Source organism: Saccopteryx leptura, chromosome 6 (genome assembly GCF_036850995.1).
Source record: "Saccopteryx leptura isolate mSacLep1 chromosome 6, mSacLep1_pri_phased_curated, whole genome shotgun sequence".
Taxonomy (NCBI): domain Eukaryota; kingdom Metazoa; phylum Chordata; class Mammalia; order Chiroptera; family Emballonuridae; genus Saccopteryx; species Saccopteryx leptura.
In genome coordinates this window covers 169,484,807-169,501,692 of record NC_089508.1, presented here as the reverse complement: position 1 = coordinate 169,501,692, position 16,886 = coordinate 169,484,807, and the positions used below count along the sequence as shown (strand labels likewise).

Genomic DNA, 16,886 nt, shown 5'->3' with positions numbered 1-16,886 from the left:
TAGATTAAGTGAGTAAATGAGCATATCTCATTTAGCATAGTTCTTGGCTTCTGTGAACCTCCCTGAAAATATTAGCTCTTGTTATTTCTAAACACACAGACAACTCCTTCCATCTCAGTGAGTTCATTATGGTAGCCACCTTCTTCCCGTGTCCCATGCACAAGGGTGTCATCTCTGACTTTCCCTTCTCCCTTCCACTACCTCCCAACCATCAGCACATTATATGGACTCTTCATACATCACAGACCAGCTGGAGAGCAGAGCAGTGATTTAAGTCCATAAGAAGCTTCAGACTGAAACACATTTGACTGCCATTTACCTGGCTGAGTGACTTCGAAGAAGAGAATCGACCTCCTGTCACCTCAGTTCTCTCCTATATAAATAGGGGACACTAACAGCGTGTGTCCCAGTCCTAGTTTAAATCTGGAATTGGAGGATGGACATAAACTGCTGCATTTTCCAGTGCTCGGCACATACTAAGTGCTCAATGACGCAAAGGTGTTGAGTGATGGTGATGAAGACGGTGATGGTGAGATGAATAAGTGGTCCTTTAGCTCCGGAAAGTAGAAAGCCATTTAACCTCCATCCTAACCCAGACTTCATCTGCTATATTTGAACACTGGCAATGCATTCCTATCTGGACTTTAACCTCCAGCTTCTGTTTCATTTCACCCTACATATAACTTTAAGATTGATCTTCCTTTCTTTTAAAAAGTTGGATTATGATTCTTTTCTTAAAAATGTTTTATCAGATTCCTCGTCATATATAAAATGTAAATTTAGTATCAAGGCCATAAAGATATGCATAATTTACTCTTACATTATTTTTCTAGCTGTACATCCATTGGTTCCCTGCAGTGAACCTTCCAAGCTGGGCTTGTGATCTACAAGTCATTCTTCACACTTACCTTCCACTTATCTTACCTGCTTGCCTTTCCCTCATCCTCCTGTTCATCCTTCATTGTCCTGGCCTTTAATACGAGGTCTTGTCTTTTGTCGAAGTCATTAATTTATCCTGAAATACTTCAGAATATGTCTGATCAGGTGGTGGTACAGTGGATAGAGCGTTGACCTGGGATACTGAGCTCCCAGGTTTGAAACCCCAAGGTTGCTGGCTTGAGCGCAGGCTCAGTGGACTTGAGTGTGGGCTCACCAGCTTGAGCGTGGGGTCGCTGGCTTGAGCATGGGATCATAGACATGACCCCATGGTCACTGGCTTGAGCCCAAAGGTTGCTGGCTTGCAACCCAAGGTCACTGGCTTGAGCAAGGAGTCACTGGCTCAGCTAGAGCCCCCCGGTCAAGACATATGAGAAAACAATCAATAAACAACTAACATGCCACAACAAAGAGTTGATGCTTCTCATCTTTCTCCCTTCCTGTCTATCTGTCCCTGTCATTCCACTCCCCCTCTTTCACTAAAAAAAAGAAAAGAAATACTTCAGAATCTATTTTGTGCCTGGCGCTACTAGACAGTGAGAGTCAACACAGTCCTCGCCTCTGTGTACTTTTTATTGTGTGTGTGTGTGTGTGTGTGTGTGTGTGTGTGTGTGTTTTCCCACTTCTCTTTTGTGCATAGTACATGCAGCTTTCTTTGGTAGATACATATTGTATCATCTTCAACTATAACGTAAAACCTTCTACATAATTATGGTTCAACAGATAGCTGATCTGGTTTTTGAAATGATTTTCCTATAGTGTGTGGTCCATATCAGCATTAGGTTGACTACCTACTGTTAGTCAACCTAATCCCGATGTGGACCATAGCTTTGCTTCAAAGATCCCATCAACTGAAAAGAAAATGTAGTTAAATATTGGCCTCTGGGACAACCAACCAACCAACCAAACAAACAAAAAACTGGAATCCTAAATGTTAAAAAAGGAATAATCTATATTGTTCTGTAATTCACTATACTATATCATATCATATTATAACATAGGGGAAATATTTATGGCCAGTTTCTTTTTAGTGACATGTGAAAATTAAATGCAGGATTTTATACTAGAACTATATGGTATATCCAAAAGTTATTTTATTCCAACTTTATGAATTTTCACTTAACGTTGTTCAGTGTAAGTCTTACTACAGACATTGTTCTGCCTTTCTTTTAAATAGCAGGTGCACATTATGCATGTCCTATATATAGAAATTTCTGCTCACATTTGACATTGCAAAGGTCTTTTTATAATAGTTTTTTTTAAATTCAAGGTCTTTGAAAGCAGTCACCAAGGAAACAACAGAATAGGTCGTACACATTTTACATAAACCTAAAATTACAAAATCTTGGTGTCACTTATAATTATCTGAAGACAGTTCCCTCAAATGATTTGGGTATTTATATGCCAGTTTGCTTTCTGTAACAGTGTGAGCCCGTCCAGGTGGTAGCGCAGGGGATTGAGCATTGACCTAGCATGGTGAGGACCCAGGTTCGAAACCCTGAGGTTGCCGACATGAGCATGCGCTCATCTGGGTTGAGCGTGGGATCATAGATGTGACCCCATAGTCATTGGTTTGAACCCAGAGGGCACACTGGCTTGAAGCCCAAGGTCACTGGCTTGAACAAGGGGTCACTGGCTCGGCTGAAGCCCCCCCAGTCAAGGCACATGTGAGAAAGCAGTCAATGAACAACTAAGGTGCCACAACGAAGGAATTGATGGTTCTCATCTCTCTCTCTTTCTGTCTGTCCCTCCCTCTCTCTCTTTCACTAAAAAAAATAAAGGAAAGGAAAAAACTGTGTATACAAAGCAAATACCTCCTATAGGCAAGGGCTCTGATTCACTTTTCTTGCTCTGTCTGATGTCGAATACATAATTGTTTCCTGCTGTGTTTGAGTTTCCCCCACCCCATGTCCAAATGAAATGGGTACTCTCATTCTACAACAGGGGTAAAATCATTTGAATTCGGAAAGGAAGGTCAATGCAAATAAGAATATATAGCACTGAGAGATTTCTTTAGCTAAACTCCTTCTGAAAGCCTTCTAAATCTAGATAGAGGAGTTCAGTGCAAGATAACTTAGTGCAGTGGGGTGGAAGTAAGCTTGGGAGTATGAAGAATAGCAGCAAGGACCATGAAATCTCAACACAGGGATTACATAGAAATTCATTTAATGTTGTTGTTTATTGAATTGGTACACCAAGCTTTAACTTTTGCTTGAAATCAAAACAGTCATTCAAGGGCTCCCACAAAGTAAAAACAATTTCCCATAGAAACCTTATTATAAATGATCTTTGTAGAAACTGAAACGTTTCTCAATCTGAGTATTTTCCTTTAATCTGGATCACTGCTAATTAAATTGAATTTTGTGGTGGTCATTGTGACAGATACTGTGAGTACAAAGATAAATAGAAACATAGTTTCTCTTAAGTGGGACCCAGTCCTTCACCTAAAGAATAACTATAATATAAATGAACATGAGCCATGGCTGGATAGCTGAGTTGGTTAGAGCATTTTCTAGACATGGTATGGTTGTAGGTTCAATCCCCAGTCAGGGCACATACAAGAATTATTCATTAAATGCATAAATACATGGAACAACAAACCTGCATTTCTCTCTCTCCCTTCCCCTTTTTCTCTAAAGTCAATAAATAAAATAAAATAAATCAACCAACACTGACTGGTGGTTTCACAGTGGATAGAGCATCAGCCTGGGATACTGTGGTCCCAGGTTTGAAACCCCAAGGTCACCGGCTTGAGGGCAAGCTCATCAACTTGAATGTGGGATCACTGGCTTGAACATGGAATCATAGACATGACCCCATGGTCAGTGGTTTGATCCCAAAGGTCACTGGCTTGAAGTCTAAGGTCATTGGCTTGAGCAAGGGATCACTGGCTCTGCTGGAGTCCCCCTACCCTCATCAAGGCATGTACCAGAAGCAATCAATGAACAATTAAAGTGCCGCAACTACGAGCTGATACTTCTCATCTCTCTCTCTCTCTCAAAAAAAAAAAAAAAACACAAATAAATAAATAAAACAAATGAATGCATAAATAACTGGATCAACAAATTGATGTTTCTCCCTCTCTATCTCTAATCAATAAATAAAAATTTGGAAAAATAAACAAACAAAAGTATAAATAGACATGACCACAGCCCCCTAACTGTTCTTTCTACATTTGTGTTGACCCACTTAGTCTATTCCATCCTTTGTTGCCAGAGGACTATTACTAAAACAAAATATGATCAAGTCACTCCCATCTATGAAACTCTTTGGTGACTATACTCTTCTGTGGGGTGAAGTCCATATTCTTTAGCATAGTTCATGCTGGTCTCTACCAGCTGCCACCTGCCTGCCACTCCAAGCTCATCTCTTACCATTTTCTCATTCACTCACCAAGCTTTTGTCTGTATTTTTCCCCAGAGCAACTATATATATATTTATATATATATTTATATATATATTTATATAAATATATATATATATATATATATATGGTCTGTCCGTTTTTAGAATAAAACAAAATACAAATTTTTCTTATCATCAATAAACTTTATTAAATAAAATATTTCCATACCAATCCTATCTTCCGAATATGGTCCGAAATGGTTTGCTGAGCTGAATTAAGCCTTTCTGCGATCTCCAATGTTGTCAGAAAAGGATCTTGCTCCAACATGGTCTTAATAACATCGTCATCGATCAAAGATGGTCGCCCAGAACGTGGCTTATCAGAAAGGTCGAAATCACCTGTTTTGAATTTTTCGAGCCATCTTCTGCATGTCCTATCAGAAACTGTACTTTCACCAAACACTTTCAATAAATTTCTACGTGCTTCTGTAGCATTTCTTCCTTGTTGAAATTTGTATACAATACAGTGGCGTAAATGAACTTTATCAGTAGCCATGGGTACACTATCGCTTCACACATAAGACTAATGTGAATCAACTTTGTTTTAGTTAATTTGCTACGTCAGTATGTATACGTTAAGTGATAAAAATAGAGAGGCACACATGCGCCAAATAAACATGTGCTTACGTGTCGAAACTTGTTGTGATAGAAACGGACAGAACTTTCCGGTAGACCTTCCGGAAAGTTAGTCTTCCTAAGGTGTCTTTCCTGACCCACCCAGACCTCTAGGATTCCTGTAGCCTATCATATGTGCAGTTACCACATTGTATGGAATTGCAGACTCTTCCCCTAGGAATGACAGGGGCCCTGTCTCTCTTGCTTAACACAGATATCCTCTGCCTTCTTATTGTGTCACATTTGTTAATTGATGAATGAGTAAATTAAGAAATGAGTAATGACTACGGTAAGAACTGCCTTCAAAGTGAAAATGGAAACCCAGGTGAAGGAACAAATTATTCCATCATCAGGGTATGGTGAAGAGGTTTGAAGGGAAATTACATGAGATGACATTGGCTCTGGACCCTAACAGATGAGTAGGAGAGGGTTAGGGAGTTGAGGAAGGGAACTGGAAGCTAAACCAGGAACTGTGTGAACGAGGTAAACGGTTTGCAGAGTAGCTCACTTCTGGAGGAATCCTCCCTGCTTTGGATTTCAACTTAGACATCCCCAAGCCTTCCTGACCACTCCCTTAAAGAAGGTAGATGTTTCTTGTATGTATGCCAAGAGTTCTCTCTTACTACAGACTTTATGAGCTATATTTCTAATTTGAGGTTTTAAACCTGAGACCTAAAAACAAAACCATCAAGAGTAATAACATTTTGGTTGTATTCTTATAAAGCACTTTTTAAAACCTTAACATGTTGACTTTAAATAATTTATAATAATTGCTATTAAGTGATAAAAGGGTATCCAGTGAAAGCATAGGAGAGAGAAGCAAACATAAAGGAACATACAGACCCAACACCTTACACTCCCAATGATGCATAGTCACTACTACGCTGAGTGTCAGCCTTCAGATTCATTTCTTTCCAACAGATATCTAAGGGGTTAAAAGCCCTTAGGCTCCCTAGCCAGACAGCCACCTTCTTTTCAGATAGAGAAACTAGAACTCCAGGGATGGACTGGCTTACCCAGAAGCTCTATATTAAATTGCTTTGCTAAGTTAATAAATACATGCTGAGACCTTTTTCTTGCTTAGAGAAGGGTTAAAGAAGGAATAACATGGCTCCGCAGGTCACCAGGACTAAAGTAATTAAGTTTAATTCATTCATTTTAAACAGTAACAACTTCTGAGTCTAAAGCATCAGCTTTGGAAAAGAAGAGAGGGGAAGGGCTTAAACCAACCGGCTGTGGTAGAGGGGACAGATCCAGATATTAATTGTGGAGAAGTGCTGTAGCCTTTAGCTTCATACGCATGAACTCTAGCTATGTTATATTACAGTTGCTTTCTAAATCATAACTCAGAGGCAACAGCCTTATTGGAAACTTGAAGATTAATAATGACTTTATTCAGCTTCTAGCTTAAGGCAGAACCAGCTACAAAGCCAAGACTTCTGGGAATACCGATCATGTTAATGCTGGTTCCATTTCCTCAAAAGCATAAGCATGAATTCCTTTAGTCTTTCCAGGGATCTCTGTACTTTTTCTTGGCCTTTTTTTTTTTTTTTTTTTTAACACAAATGAGTGATAAATATGTTTCTCCTTCCCTTAAAATCTAAGTTGGCTTTTAGTGGATAGTTAGGTCCTACCTAGAAAAGTAATAACTATGCTATCAATAATAATAATTGGACACACTTTGATTCATTATTCCTTATAAGAGCAAAATAAGGTAAACACTGTATGTCCCTTTCCCCACTTTACAGTAAAGAAACAGAAGCTAGAGATTTTAATTTCTCAAGACTACACAGGCAGGAAGTTTGATTCAAAGCCAATTTTTCTGATTTCAGATTCCAATCTGTTACCCACTCCATGCGACCAAGTGAATTATCCAGTCTGATCTTCAGTTTCACTTTGTAAAATAGAGTAAGAGTAAATATCACAAAGGGGTAACGAGTCATTCAGTTAAGCGAATGTACCTAAAGTTAGTGTGACTACACTGTTTCTGGTACTGAGACAGAACCCAGTCAGGTAGGCAGTGTCATTCAGATCAGGGCACAATGCACCTTCTCTATCAACCTTCATCTGTCTCGGCCCACTCCAAGCTACAGCATTTACCAACTAGCTCATTCTCAGCTTTGCAGAACGTTTTTTCTTTACGGATGTTTGTCTTGTTTTATACACTGAGGCATAATGCTCATTAAACTTCTTTACATCTACTCAAAGCCAAGAACAGTACTTACTAACAGTGGCCCTACTTTTTGTGTGTGTATGTGTGTGTGTGACAGAAACAGAGAGAGAAATAGACAGGGACAGACAGACAGGAAAGGAGAGAGATGAGAAGTATCAATTCTTTGTTGCAGCACCTTCGTTGTTCATTGATTGCTTTCTCATATGTACCTTGCCTGGGGTGCTCCAGCAGAGCGAGTGACTCCTTGGCCCAAGCCAGTGACCTTGGACTTCAAGCCAGCAACCTTTGGGCTCAAGCCAGCAACCATGGGGTCATGTCTGTGATCCCACACTCAAGCCAGCAATCCCGTGCTCAAGCTGGTGAGCCCGCGCTCAAACTGGCGACCTCAGGGTTTCAAACCTGGGTCCTCTGTGTCTCAGTCTGTTGTTCTATCCACTGCACCACCACCTTGTCAAGTGTGGCCCTACTTTTTTGACTAAATATGTGGCCACATTTTCAACAGAAAATTGTGATGTATTTTAGAATGTGAGAACCAGTAGGAAATATAGTTGTCATCAAAATGTTAGTATTTCGCCTGACTAGACAGTGGCGCAGTGGATGGAGCATCAGACTGGGATGCGGAAGACCCAGGTTCAAGACCCCAAGGTCGCCAGCTTGAGCATGGGCTCATCTGGCTTGAGCAGAAAGCTCACCAGCTTGGACTCAAGGTCGCTGGCTCGAGCAAGGGGTTACTTGGTCTGCTGAAGGCCCGCAGTCAAGGCACATATGAGAAAGCAACCAATGAACAACTAAGGTGTCGCAACAAAAAACTGATGATTGATGCTTCTCATCTCTCTCCGTTCCTATCTGTCTGTCCCTATCTCTGACTCTCTCTCTCTCTGTCCCTGTTAAAAAAAAAAGTCAGTATTTCTAGGATATTATTACTTTTCTGGACAGACTATATAGCCAGGGTTACAGTAGAGATTCGTTCTGTTTAAATACTTATAAATTGATCAAATAAATGTTTCTAAGATCTTGACTATAAATATTCCTAATCTCTCTCTCTCTCTCTCTCTCTCTCTCTCTCTCTCTTTTTACAGGGATAGAGAGAGAGTCAGAGAGCGGGATAGATAGGGACAGACAGACAGGAATGGAGAGAGATTAGAAGCATCAATCATCAGTTTTTCGTTGCGACACCTTAGTTGTTCATTGATTGCTCTTTCATATGTGCCTTGACCTGGGGCCTTCAGCAGACCGAGTAACTCCTTGCTGGAGCCAGCGACCTTGGGTCCAAGCTGGTGAGGTTTCTGCTCAAGCCAGATGAGCCCACACTCAAGCTGGCGTCCTCGGGGTCTTGAACCTGGGTCCTTCTGCATCCCAGTCTGACGCTCTATCCACTGCACCACCACCGGGTCAGGCTATTCCTAATCTCTTAACTTTAATCTTGTGTCTTAAAAAGAGAATAACACTGAATGGGAATTCTTTAACTTGGACATTTGTTATAATGAACAAATGCTGAAGTTCCCTAAACACTAAAAAGCCCTAACTACACCTGATAGATCGTCCCTAGATTATTTCAAATGCAGCATCTGACTCAGTCTCCAGAAGTGTTGCACAAGGGGAAACCAATCTTCTCTTTCTTTTCTTCCATCCTTTCAAGGGTTTTGTGCCAATGCCTAAGTAAGTCTACAGAGGACCAATAATAAGAGCAGCGTTTTTAATAGGAGGGTTTCCATACGTGTGGCACTTGAGTTACAGTTATTTCTACACATCCCCTACCATTCTTACTCAGTTTAAAATATCATAAGGACAGCATTTTATAGGCTATTTTGTTTCCACTGCCTTAGCCAATAGAAATAAAGCACTCAATAAATGGTAACTTATGTGTCATGAGCTATGTGAGACCATCACTTAAATGCTTTCCTTTCATTGTCAGATAATTCAGTTCATAGCACTGTAGGTCCTCATCTTCCTTACCCCCATTTCAGAGATGAGGACTATAGAGAACCAAGAGATTTATCCAAGGTCCACACCTGTTAAACACTGGAGTGGAGCCTAGCAATGACTACATTAAACAAATTTTCAATAATGCTGTTCAGTTCATTTTAATTCTCAAAGCAAAGAATGTTGCCTCTTAGAAGTCTGCCAGGCATACTCTTTAAGGATTTGGCAACTCTTGAAAAGCAAGCATGAGGATCAGCCCCAGCAGCTAATTCAGGAGTATTGGTGGACAGTTGCACGACTACTGGAGACAGGCTTACTCTCCCTATCCCCTGACCATTCCCTATCTCCTTTCCCTAGGGTCACATCCAAAAGGCATGGCCCCAGTTCTCATAGGGTGGGTGGTAGAAAGCCCAGGATGCCAGCATGGTCCTCAAAGCTGAACACCAGGGTTCTTGAGAAAGAAGCACCTGCTGGACCATGTGTGTGACCAGTGGGAATCCCCCTAGTCCTAAACTGAAGCCGTCCATGTACACAATACTCAATTTCCTGAAAAGTTGCATGGCACTCTTTCTCCAGTATCTTGTTATGTTTTCCCATTGACTTTGACTAGTCAGTTTTGTTTGTTTGTTTAGAGAGAGAGAGAGAGAGAGAGAAGGACAGACAGACAGGAAGTGAGAGAGATGAGAAGCAACAACTCATAGTTGCAGCACTTTAGTTGTTCATTGGTTGCTCTGTCATATGTGCCTGGACTGGGTGACCCCTTGCTCAAGCCAGCAACCTTGGGCTTTAAGCCAACAACCTTTGGGCTCAAGCCAGTGACTGTGGGGTTATGTCTATGATCCCACGCTCAAGCTTATGACCATGCTCAAGCTGGTGAGTCTTCACTCAAGCTGGTGACCTCAAAGTTTTGAACCTGGGTCCTCAGCATCCCAGCCCGACACTCTATCCACTGCACCACCACTTGGTCAAGTGACAAGTTAGTATTGATATTTTTCTAACCTCCTTTTTCCTATGAATCATGTAAGAATTTGTAAATGAGGACTCATCCTTCTTTTTTTCTTTCTTCTTACTACTGTTCTGATGAAGCCTTCAATATCTTTCACCTTAGTAAGTTCAGTAAGCAGGCTCCCTACCTCCATTCTCTCTCAACTCTGCCCCTGGAATAACCACACCAAAGCACTGCTCTCTTAGGCCATCCACCTGCCAAGAACTTTGACAGACCCCTGCACCACTTATTGAAAAAAACCAAAAAACAAAAAAGATTCCAAAATTCGAAGGCTGGCATTCCAGGTGTCCCACAAGTAGTCATCCCCAGGCAACCTTTCCGACATCAGTGCCATACACCATATCCTGGATTGTAATTAACCAGGCCCCATTTTTATCACTAAATAGTTACCATGCTTTCTACTTGCTGAGGTTCAACACTTGTCATTTCTTCACCCAGGATACCTCGCCTGCTCTCCGTCTGTTAGCATCCTCCTCGAGCCTCAAGTTCCAGGCCAATGCAGCCTTCTTTGGGGAGTCTTCCTCACTCACCTCACCAGGAGGGGAAGTCTCATCTGTATTTCTGAAATAACTGGTTTATTTTTTAAAAAGCATTTTCCAATAGATAATGATGAAGGCAATGAAGATAATGATGATGATAACATAGGTAGGTAGGTAGGTAGATAGGTAGGTAGATAGATAATAGAGATAGTGGTGTTGTTGAGAGACATTTGTTGTTTTTTGCCTTGAAACTCTAACTTCTTTTCAATTTCAATATATTGCACCTAAGACAGCATATAGAAGGAACTCTAATAATATTGACTAAATGAATAAGTGAGCAATCCAAATAACCCAGTGCAATTAATCCTTACTTCTCATGATGCGTTCATTGTATAATTCTAGGTCTTTCTATATCAAAATTTCTTCAAGTTGGAGCTCTTTATGGGGTGATCATGAGGTCATCACAAAGGTTACTTCCTTTGACTAATACTAATTAAGTAGCTGGCATGTACCAGGTCTTGTGATGAAGTCTGAGAAGCACACTGTAAATAAGAATGACAAGTCCCTGCTCTCACCAAGTTTCAGGGTGGTGACCACAATTAAACAATAAGGCATGTGAGAACCTACGGGGCATTTCCAGGAGGAACTGAGGTGGAAGCTGAGACCAGAAAAAGTCCTAAAAGGCACTCAAACTCCACTGTGTGTGTGGCAGGGTGTGAGGGTGAGGCTGTAAGGAGGACCATGTGAGGAGGCTGAGCAAATAAAGAGAGTAGGAAATGTCCTTATGGGAAGAGAGAATCAGCAAATTAAAAAGGCACTCCTTATGGTTAGAGTACAAGGGAGTGAAATGGAAGAGTGAAGGCGAGGAGAATGGGCAGGTTTGACACAAAGGGCACTTGGAGATGGGAAAGCTATATTCTCAGGTCTTTGAAGGGTTTTAAGCAGGGCACTGACATGATCAGATTGGGTGTTGGGGAACATCACTGGAAATTGACGTGTAAAGTGGGCAGAAGAGGGTGGGGACAGGAGCCTTCAGGAGGAGGCTCCCACAGGCAGGTCAGGCCGGGAAGGACTGTCAGGAACCCCCGGGTCTTGCCACAGCAGTAACTGCTGTCTCTTCCCACTCAGGGCTTCCAGGGCAGCGTCTAAGGAGACCTTACCAAGGAGCACCACACAGTAGCTGCTGAAACATCGCACTCCGGGACAAGAAATGATAACATGGCAGCACCAGTGTGAAAGGAATTAAAAACCAACGGACTCCATTTAGAAAGGAACAATGTCCAAGAAAGGGCGAAATAAGGGCGAGAAGCCCGAGGCGCTCATTGTCGCCCTGCAAGCTGCCAATGAAGACCTCAGGACCAAGCTCACAGACATCCAGATAGAGCTGCATCAGGAGAAGTCCAAGGTGAGTGCAGCAGCCTGCAGCCCCAGCCCGGAGGGCAGCCCCGGTCCAGCAGGCTCCTTCCTGCTGGTTGCTTTTCTGTATATACGGAGATTCTCTTGTGTGTGGCAGAAGGGAATTAAGCCCAGGATACACAGAAAGCCTGTTTCAGGAAATCAGGTAATAAAAATTGAGACAATGACTCTAAGGCCAGTAGCCGCGGCCACCATCACGGCCGCCTGGCCCGTCCAGGTTTGCATTTGATTCGGACAGATGGTAATGAAGCAACAGAGCCAATAACTGGTGGACCATTTTCCTTTATTCTAGACTCGTACCAGCCAACGAGTGAAAACAGACTCACAGGTACCAAAACCCATCCTTTCCAGTTGTTTCCTAGAATCAAAGGCCTTGCCAGCCCCACTCAGTCTTCTCTGCATGCCTCCATTTTGGCTGCCTCCTCCTCTCCAACCATGTGGCCTCGCTCTTGTAACAACGTGGTCTCCTCCTCCTCCAAAGTGGCCGCCTAGCTCCTCCTTTTAAAACCTTTGGGTGAGACAATTCCTCCCCCAGCACACATGAGCATAACCAAGGCCCTTCCTAAGCAGTAAGGTAATTAATATTATCACCTAGACGACAGCCATTCATGTAGGCAGCGCCATCTTTAACAATCAAAGTGAGCAAAAAAACCCAAATAACAAATTTTACAACTTATTTGCCCAACAATGACCTCTACCACCACTATCTCCCCTCAACTCTTAATAGTTGTTGACTTGTGTCGCAGACCAGCGCAGCTAGTAATTGTATAGGTCCTGAATGAGAATGGTGCAGAATGAAGAAATAAACTCAGAGAGAAAAAGGATGGGATCAGGAGGCCTCTGCAAGCTAATGGCAAGCCAGAGCAAAAGCAGCCCCCAGTCTGCTTTATTATATAGTGTAGAGCAGGGGTAGTCAACCTTTTTATACCTACTGCCCACTTTTGTATCTCTGTTAGTAGTAAAATTTTCTAACCGCCCACTGGTTCCACAGTAATGGTGATTTATAAAATAGGGAAGTAACTTGACTTTATAAAATTTATAAAGCAGAGTTACAGCAAGTTAAAGCATATAATAATAATTACTTACCAAGTACTTTATGTCGGATTTTTGCTAAGTTTGGCAGAATAAATCTTTATAAAAAAACTATCTTTTGATTTATATTTTGGTTGCTCCGCTACCGCCCACCATGGAAGCTGGAACGCCCACTAGTGGGTGGTAGGGACCAGGTTGACTACCACTGGTGTAGAGAATTAAAGTCTTTAAGCCATATGCAAATAAGGAAGTCTCTGATACAAGGTCACTCATCTGAGGCATAAAGGGGAATCCTCATAAGAGTGCACTCCCCCCCACCATGCAGTAGTCAAGGGTGTGGGGGAAAGCTTAGTCTTAAAAAGGGTGTTGAGAAGATCTTAGTATTAAAAGGGTGTTGAGAAGATCTTAGTATTAGAAGGGTGTGGGAAGATCTTAGTCTTAAAAGGATAGGGAAGAGCTTAGTCTTTAAGCCCTAGGCTATAAGGACTTTGTCAGCTTATAGCCTGTCTCCAGAGACTTGGACAAGTTCCACCTTGGCCTCTCTAGGTTTTGCCCCCTGTGGCACTTAGAGCAATCGTTCTAAGATGTATCACATCATGTCACTCAAAACCCTTCAATGACTTCTTCTGTGTCTCAAAATCAGTTGTTCCTGCCACTGCAGGTTACGCCCTGCAGCTCACTCTTTGACTCACCTGCCTCCCATCTCCCCATCACTCAGCTCCAGCCTCTTGGGAAAATTAAGAGAGATAACGACCACATCCAGGGCCTTTGCTGTTTTCCTGCCCGGGTCAGCTCCATGCTCTGTCCTCACCTTTTTTGGGTGTCAGCTGTAGTGCATCCATCCGGGTGCACACAACCTCTAACACAGAACATGCCAGTTACTCCCCATAGTCTGGCCATTCTTGATTCATTTCATAGAAAACTACTTACTTATATACTTCTTTTGCTCTTATCTCTTCCCAGTCAAGTGCAGTCTCTAGGAGAGCAGAGACTTACTTTACCTCTATATCCCTAAAGCCCAAATAAATATCCAGAACTGAAATGCTCAACAGACATTTCTCGGAATGAGTCAAGGACTGAATGAATGGTGACTTGTTCCTTAAACCTCAGTTTCCTCATCAGTAACACGGTACTGTCTCGTAGAGCTATGAGGAGGTTTAAGTTCGACAAAGACATAAAGTAGTTCTGAGAGTTAAATGAGATGATGTCAAGTGCTCAGAGAGCTTCCTGGCATGTAGTACACTCTCAAAACAAATGCTGATAGTAATATTCTTTCTAGTATGTTCTGCCCCGAGTCAGTGACTCGCTAGATTCAAGAGAATCTCTTTACTTCTCTGAATCTCATAAATGGATTTGCTAGCAGTAATCACCACCAGAGCTGTGTGGATATCAGATAGGGTCGTGGGCAGGAAAGTGTTTTGAAAAATCCAACATGCAATGAAGACATGTCTGCTCCCAGCAAACTGGACACAACCATGTCTGCACATAAGTTGCTTTATCTAGCTAATTTTTCATATAGTTGAAAATCATTTTTGGTCAAACTATAGATCACAAACCAACAAATCCCCTTATTCTGCTCTATTTATCTCTTCTTCTTTGACATTACTATTAAATTTTAATTCATTATTTCCCCCCCAAATCTATTTCTCCTGGTTTCAGCCATAAATATTAGGTTGCCCAAAGCCCTTTGCTTCCTGTCTCAGCAAAACCTTAACTTGGATAATCTATTGTAAAATTTGTGAAAGAAATTTTTTACTTTCCCTGAAGGTAAAAGGAACATGATGCTATTTAAATTTTTTGTTTTGTTTGCGAAGACCAGTGCCCTTTTTTGATCTCTCCTCGGGACAAATTTAAATGTCTCTGTGTCTCGATCTGTGATTCAGACGACTGATTGTTTCTCCATCTGTGTCTCGCAAGCATCACTGTGCTTGGAGTAACCTGGGGGGGGCTTATTAAAAATTGAGGTCCCTGGGCCCCACATTCTAAGGATTCTGATAAACTAGGGAGGGTGAGGACCAAGATTTACAATTCTAACAGACAGTCCAGACAATACCCATGCAGATGATTCTCCACCTTTATGTTGACAAGCTCAACTCTGAGATTCCTCCCTGGTGGGACAGTCTGTGGACATTTCATTGGTTTTAACTTTCCCTGGGGCGACCTAACATTTCAAGAGAACAGACTCCTTTAATTGTCGTAAGGACAGGATGATAAACTCCATTCACAGGAAGCAGCCGGTTGGCCTGGAGACCGGTAACCAGACACTGTCACCGATTTACAGAGAACAAACTCAGGAGATTTCAAAGAGCCAGAGGCCCCGAGGACCCCCACCACTGCCAATTTCCTACACATTCGAGTCTTTGAAAATGGGTAACTCGAGCCGGGCCGGGCTGCCTGTTCGTCCAGGACCTGGCACCGGGGGCTAAGTCAGGAAGGGCCGTGTAATCTCCTCTTCCTCCAACAGGAGCCTGGAAGCCTGCCCCTGAATGAAAGCCCTGCCCTATCCTCTCCTCTACAAACTGCCCCGTCTCCCTCGCCTTGGCAGTTAATTACAATCCCAGCACAGGGGCTAAAGCAAAGCCCAGGCGCCTGTCAGCAGCCTTCCCCGAAGAACAAAGGGACTAGAGAGGGCAAACAAGGCCTAAAGCAGTTTTATTAAAATAAATATGATCGTGTTTCCAAGGCCCAGGCTTTAAGAGAGAGAATATGAACAATGCCAGGATGTGAATTCACGCTCTCAGTTTGGTTCCAAGACCAGGATGGTAGAATGACAGTTTCACTCCTGGGGAATAGACCAGTTAGAGACTGGAAACCTTTGGGGGCGATAGGGGCATTACTCATTTTCCAGAAAGATAAATCATCCCGTTGACATTGTGTAGAGAGCGGAGTCATAAATCCTTTGGGCTGATAATAGAAGTAGCTACACTTTGCTGAATGTTTATTGTCACACACTGTAATAAGTGTATTGTCTCCTGACATGCTCCCAGCTCTTTCACTTGGTGCCTGAGTGATCCTGAGCAGTTTATGAGATGCCTCAGTGTTTTCCTTTCCTCATCTGTCAAATGGGGTAATAGTGGTGTCTGTTTCATAAGGGGTGTGTCCCTATGTTAGTGTCTCAGCAGTTTGTGTCAAAGCATATTAGGTGTTTTAATTCATTATCTCATTCCCTCCTCACTGCCACCCCCTGAGATGGGCACTGTTGTTATCCCCATTTTATAGATGAGGAAACTGAGGCTCAGTGAGGTAAAGCAATTCACTCAGGGTCATGTGCTAGTAGGTGGCAGAGCTGGTTTCTCAACTCTCCTCCCCTCTTCACCAAAGTCTATGATCTTATTTTTTTGGTATATATATATATATATATATATATATAGAGAGAGAGAGAGAGAGAGAGAGAGAGAGTTCTATAGAGACATAATTGACATATAACATCTTATATATTTAAGATGTACAACATAATGATTTGATATATGCATATATTGCAAAATTATTACAATAAGTTTAGTTTACACTCATCACTTCACATAAATTTTTTGTGTGTGGTGACAGCTTTTAAGATCTACGATCTTGGTGAATTTTGAATACACACACAGTGCTGTTATTGACTGTAGTCACCATGCTGCTCATGATGTCCGCAGGACGCATTTATCAGAACTGGAAGATTGTGCCTTTTGACCACTTCCCTCCCTCCCTCCCTGCTGCCCCTGGCAACCACAAACCTGACTACTGTTTCTATGAGTTTCTTTTTTTAGATTCCACAAATAAATGAGATTCTCTAATATTAGTCTTTCTCTGACTCACTGATTTCGCTTAACCTATGCCCTCCAGGTTCATCCATGCTGTCTCAAATGGCGGCATTTCCTTCCTTTTTATGACTAAATAATATTCCTCTGTCTGTATAGAC

General features: G+C 42.1%; 1 protein-coding gene across 1 annotated transcript in view; it reads left to right on the top strand.

Annotated features, from left to right (window-relative positions):
- JAKMIP2 (janus kinase and microtubule interacting protein 2) overlaps positions 1-16,886 on the top strand; it is a 164,716-nt gene that overhangs the window by 79,135 nt on the left and 68,695 nt on the right. Inside the window, exon 2 of the mRNA XM_066342022.1 lies at positions 11,666-11,942. Coding sequence (XP_066198119.1) covers positions 11,814-11,942 — 129 coding nt within the window. The 5' untranslated portion in view covers positions 11,666-11,813. The remainder of the gene's footprint in view (positions 1-11,665; positions 11,943-16,886) is intronic.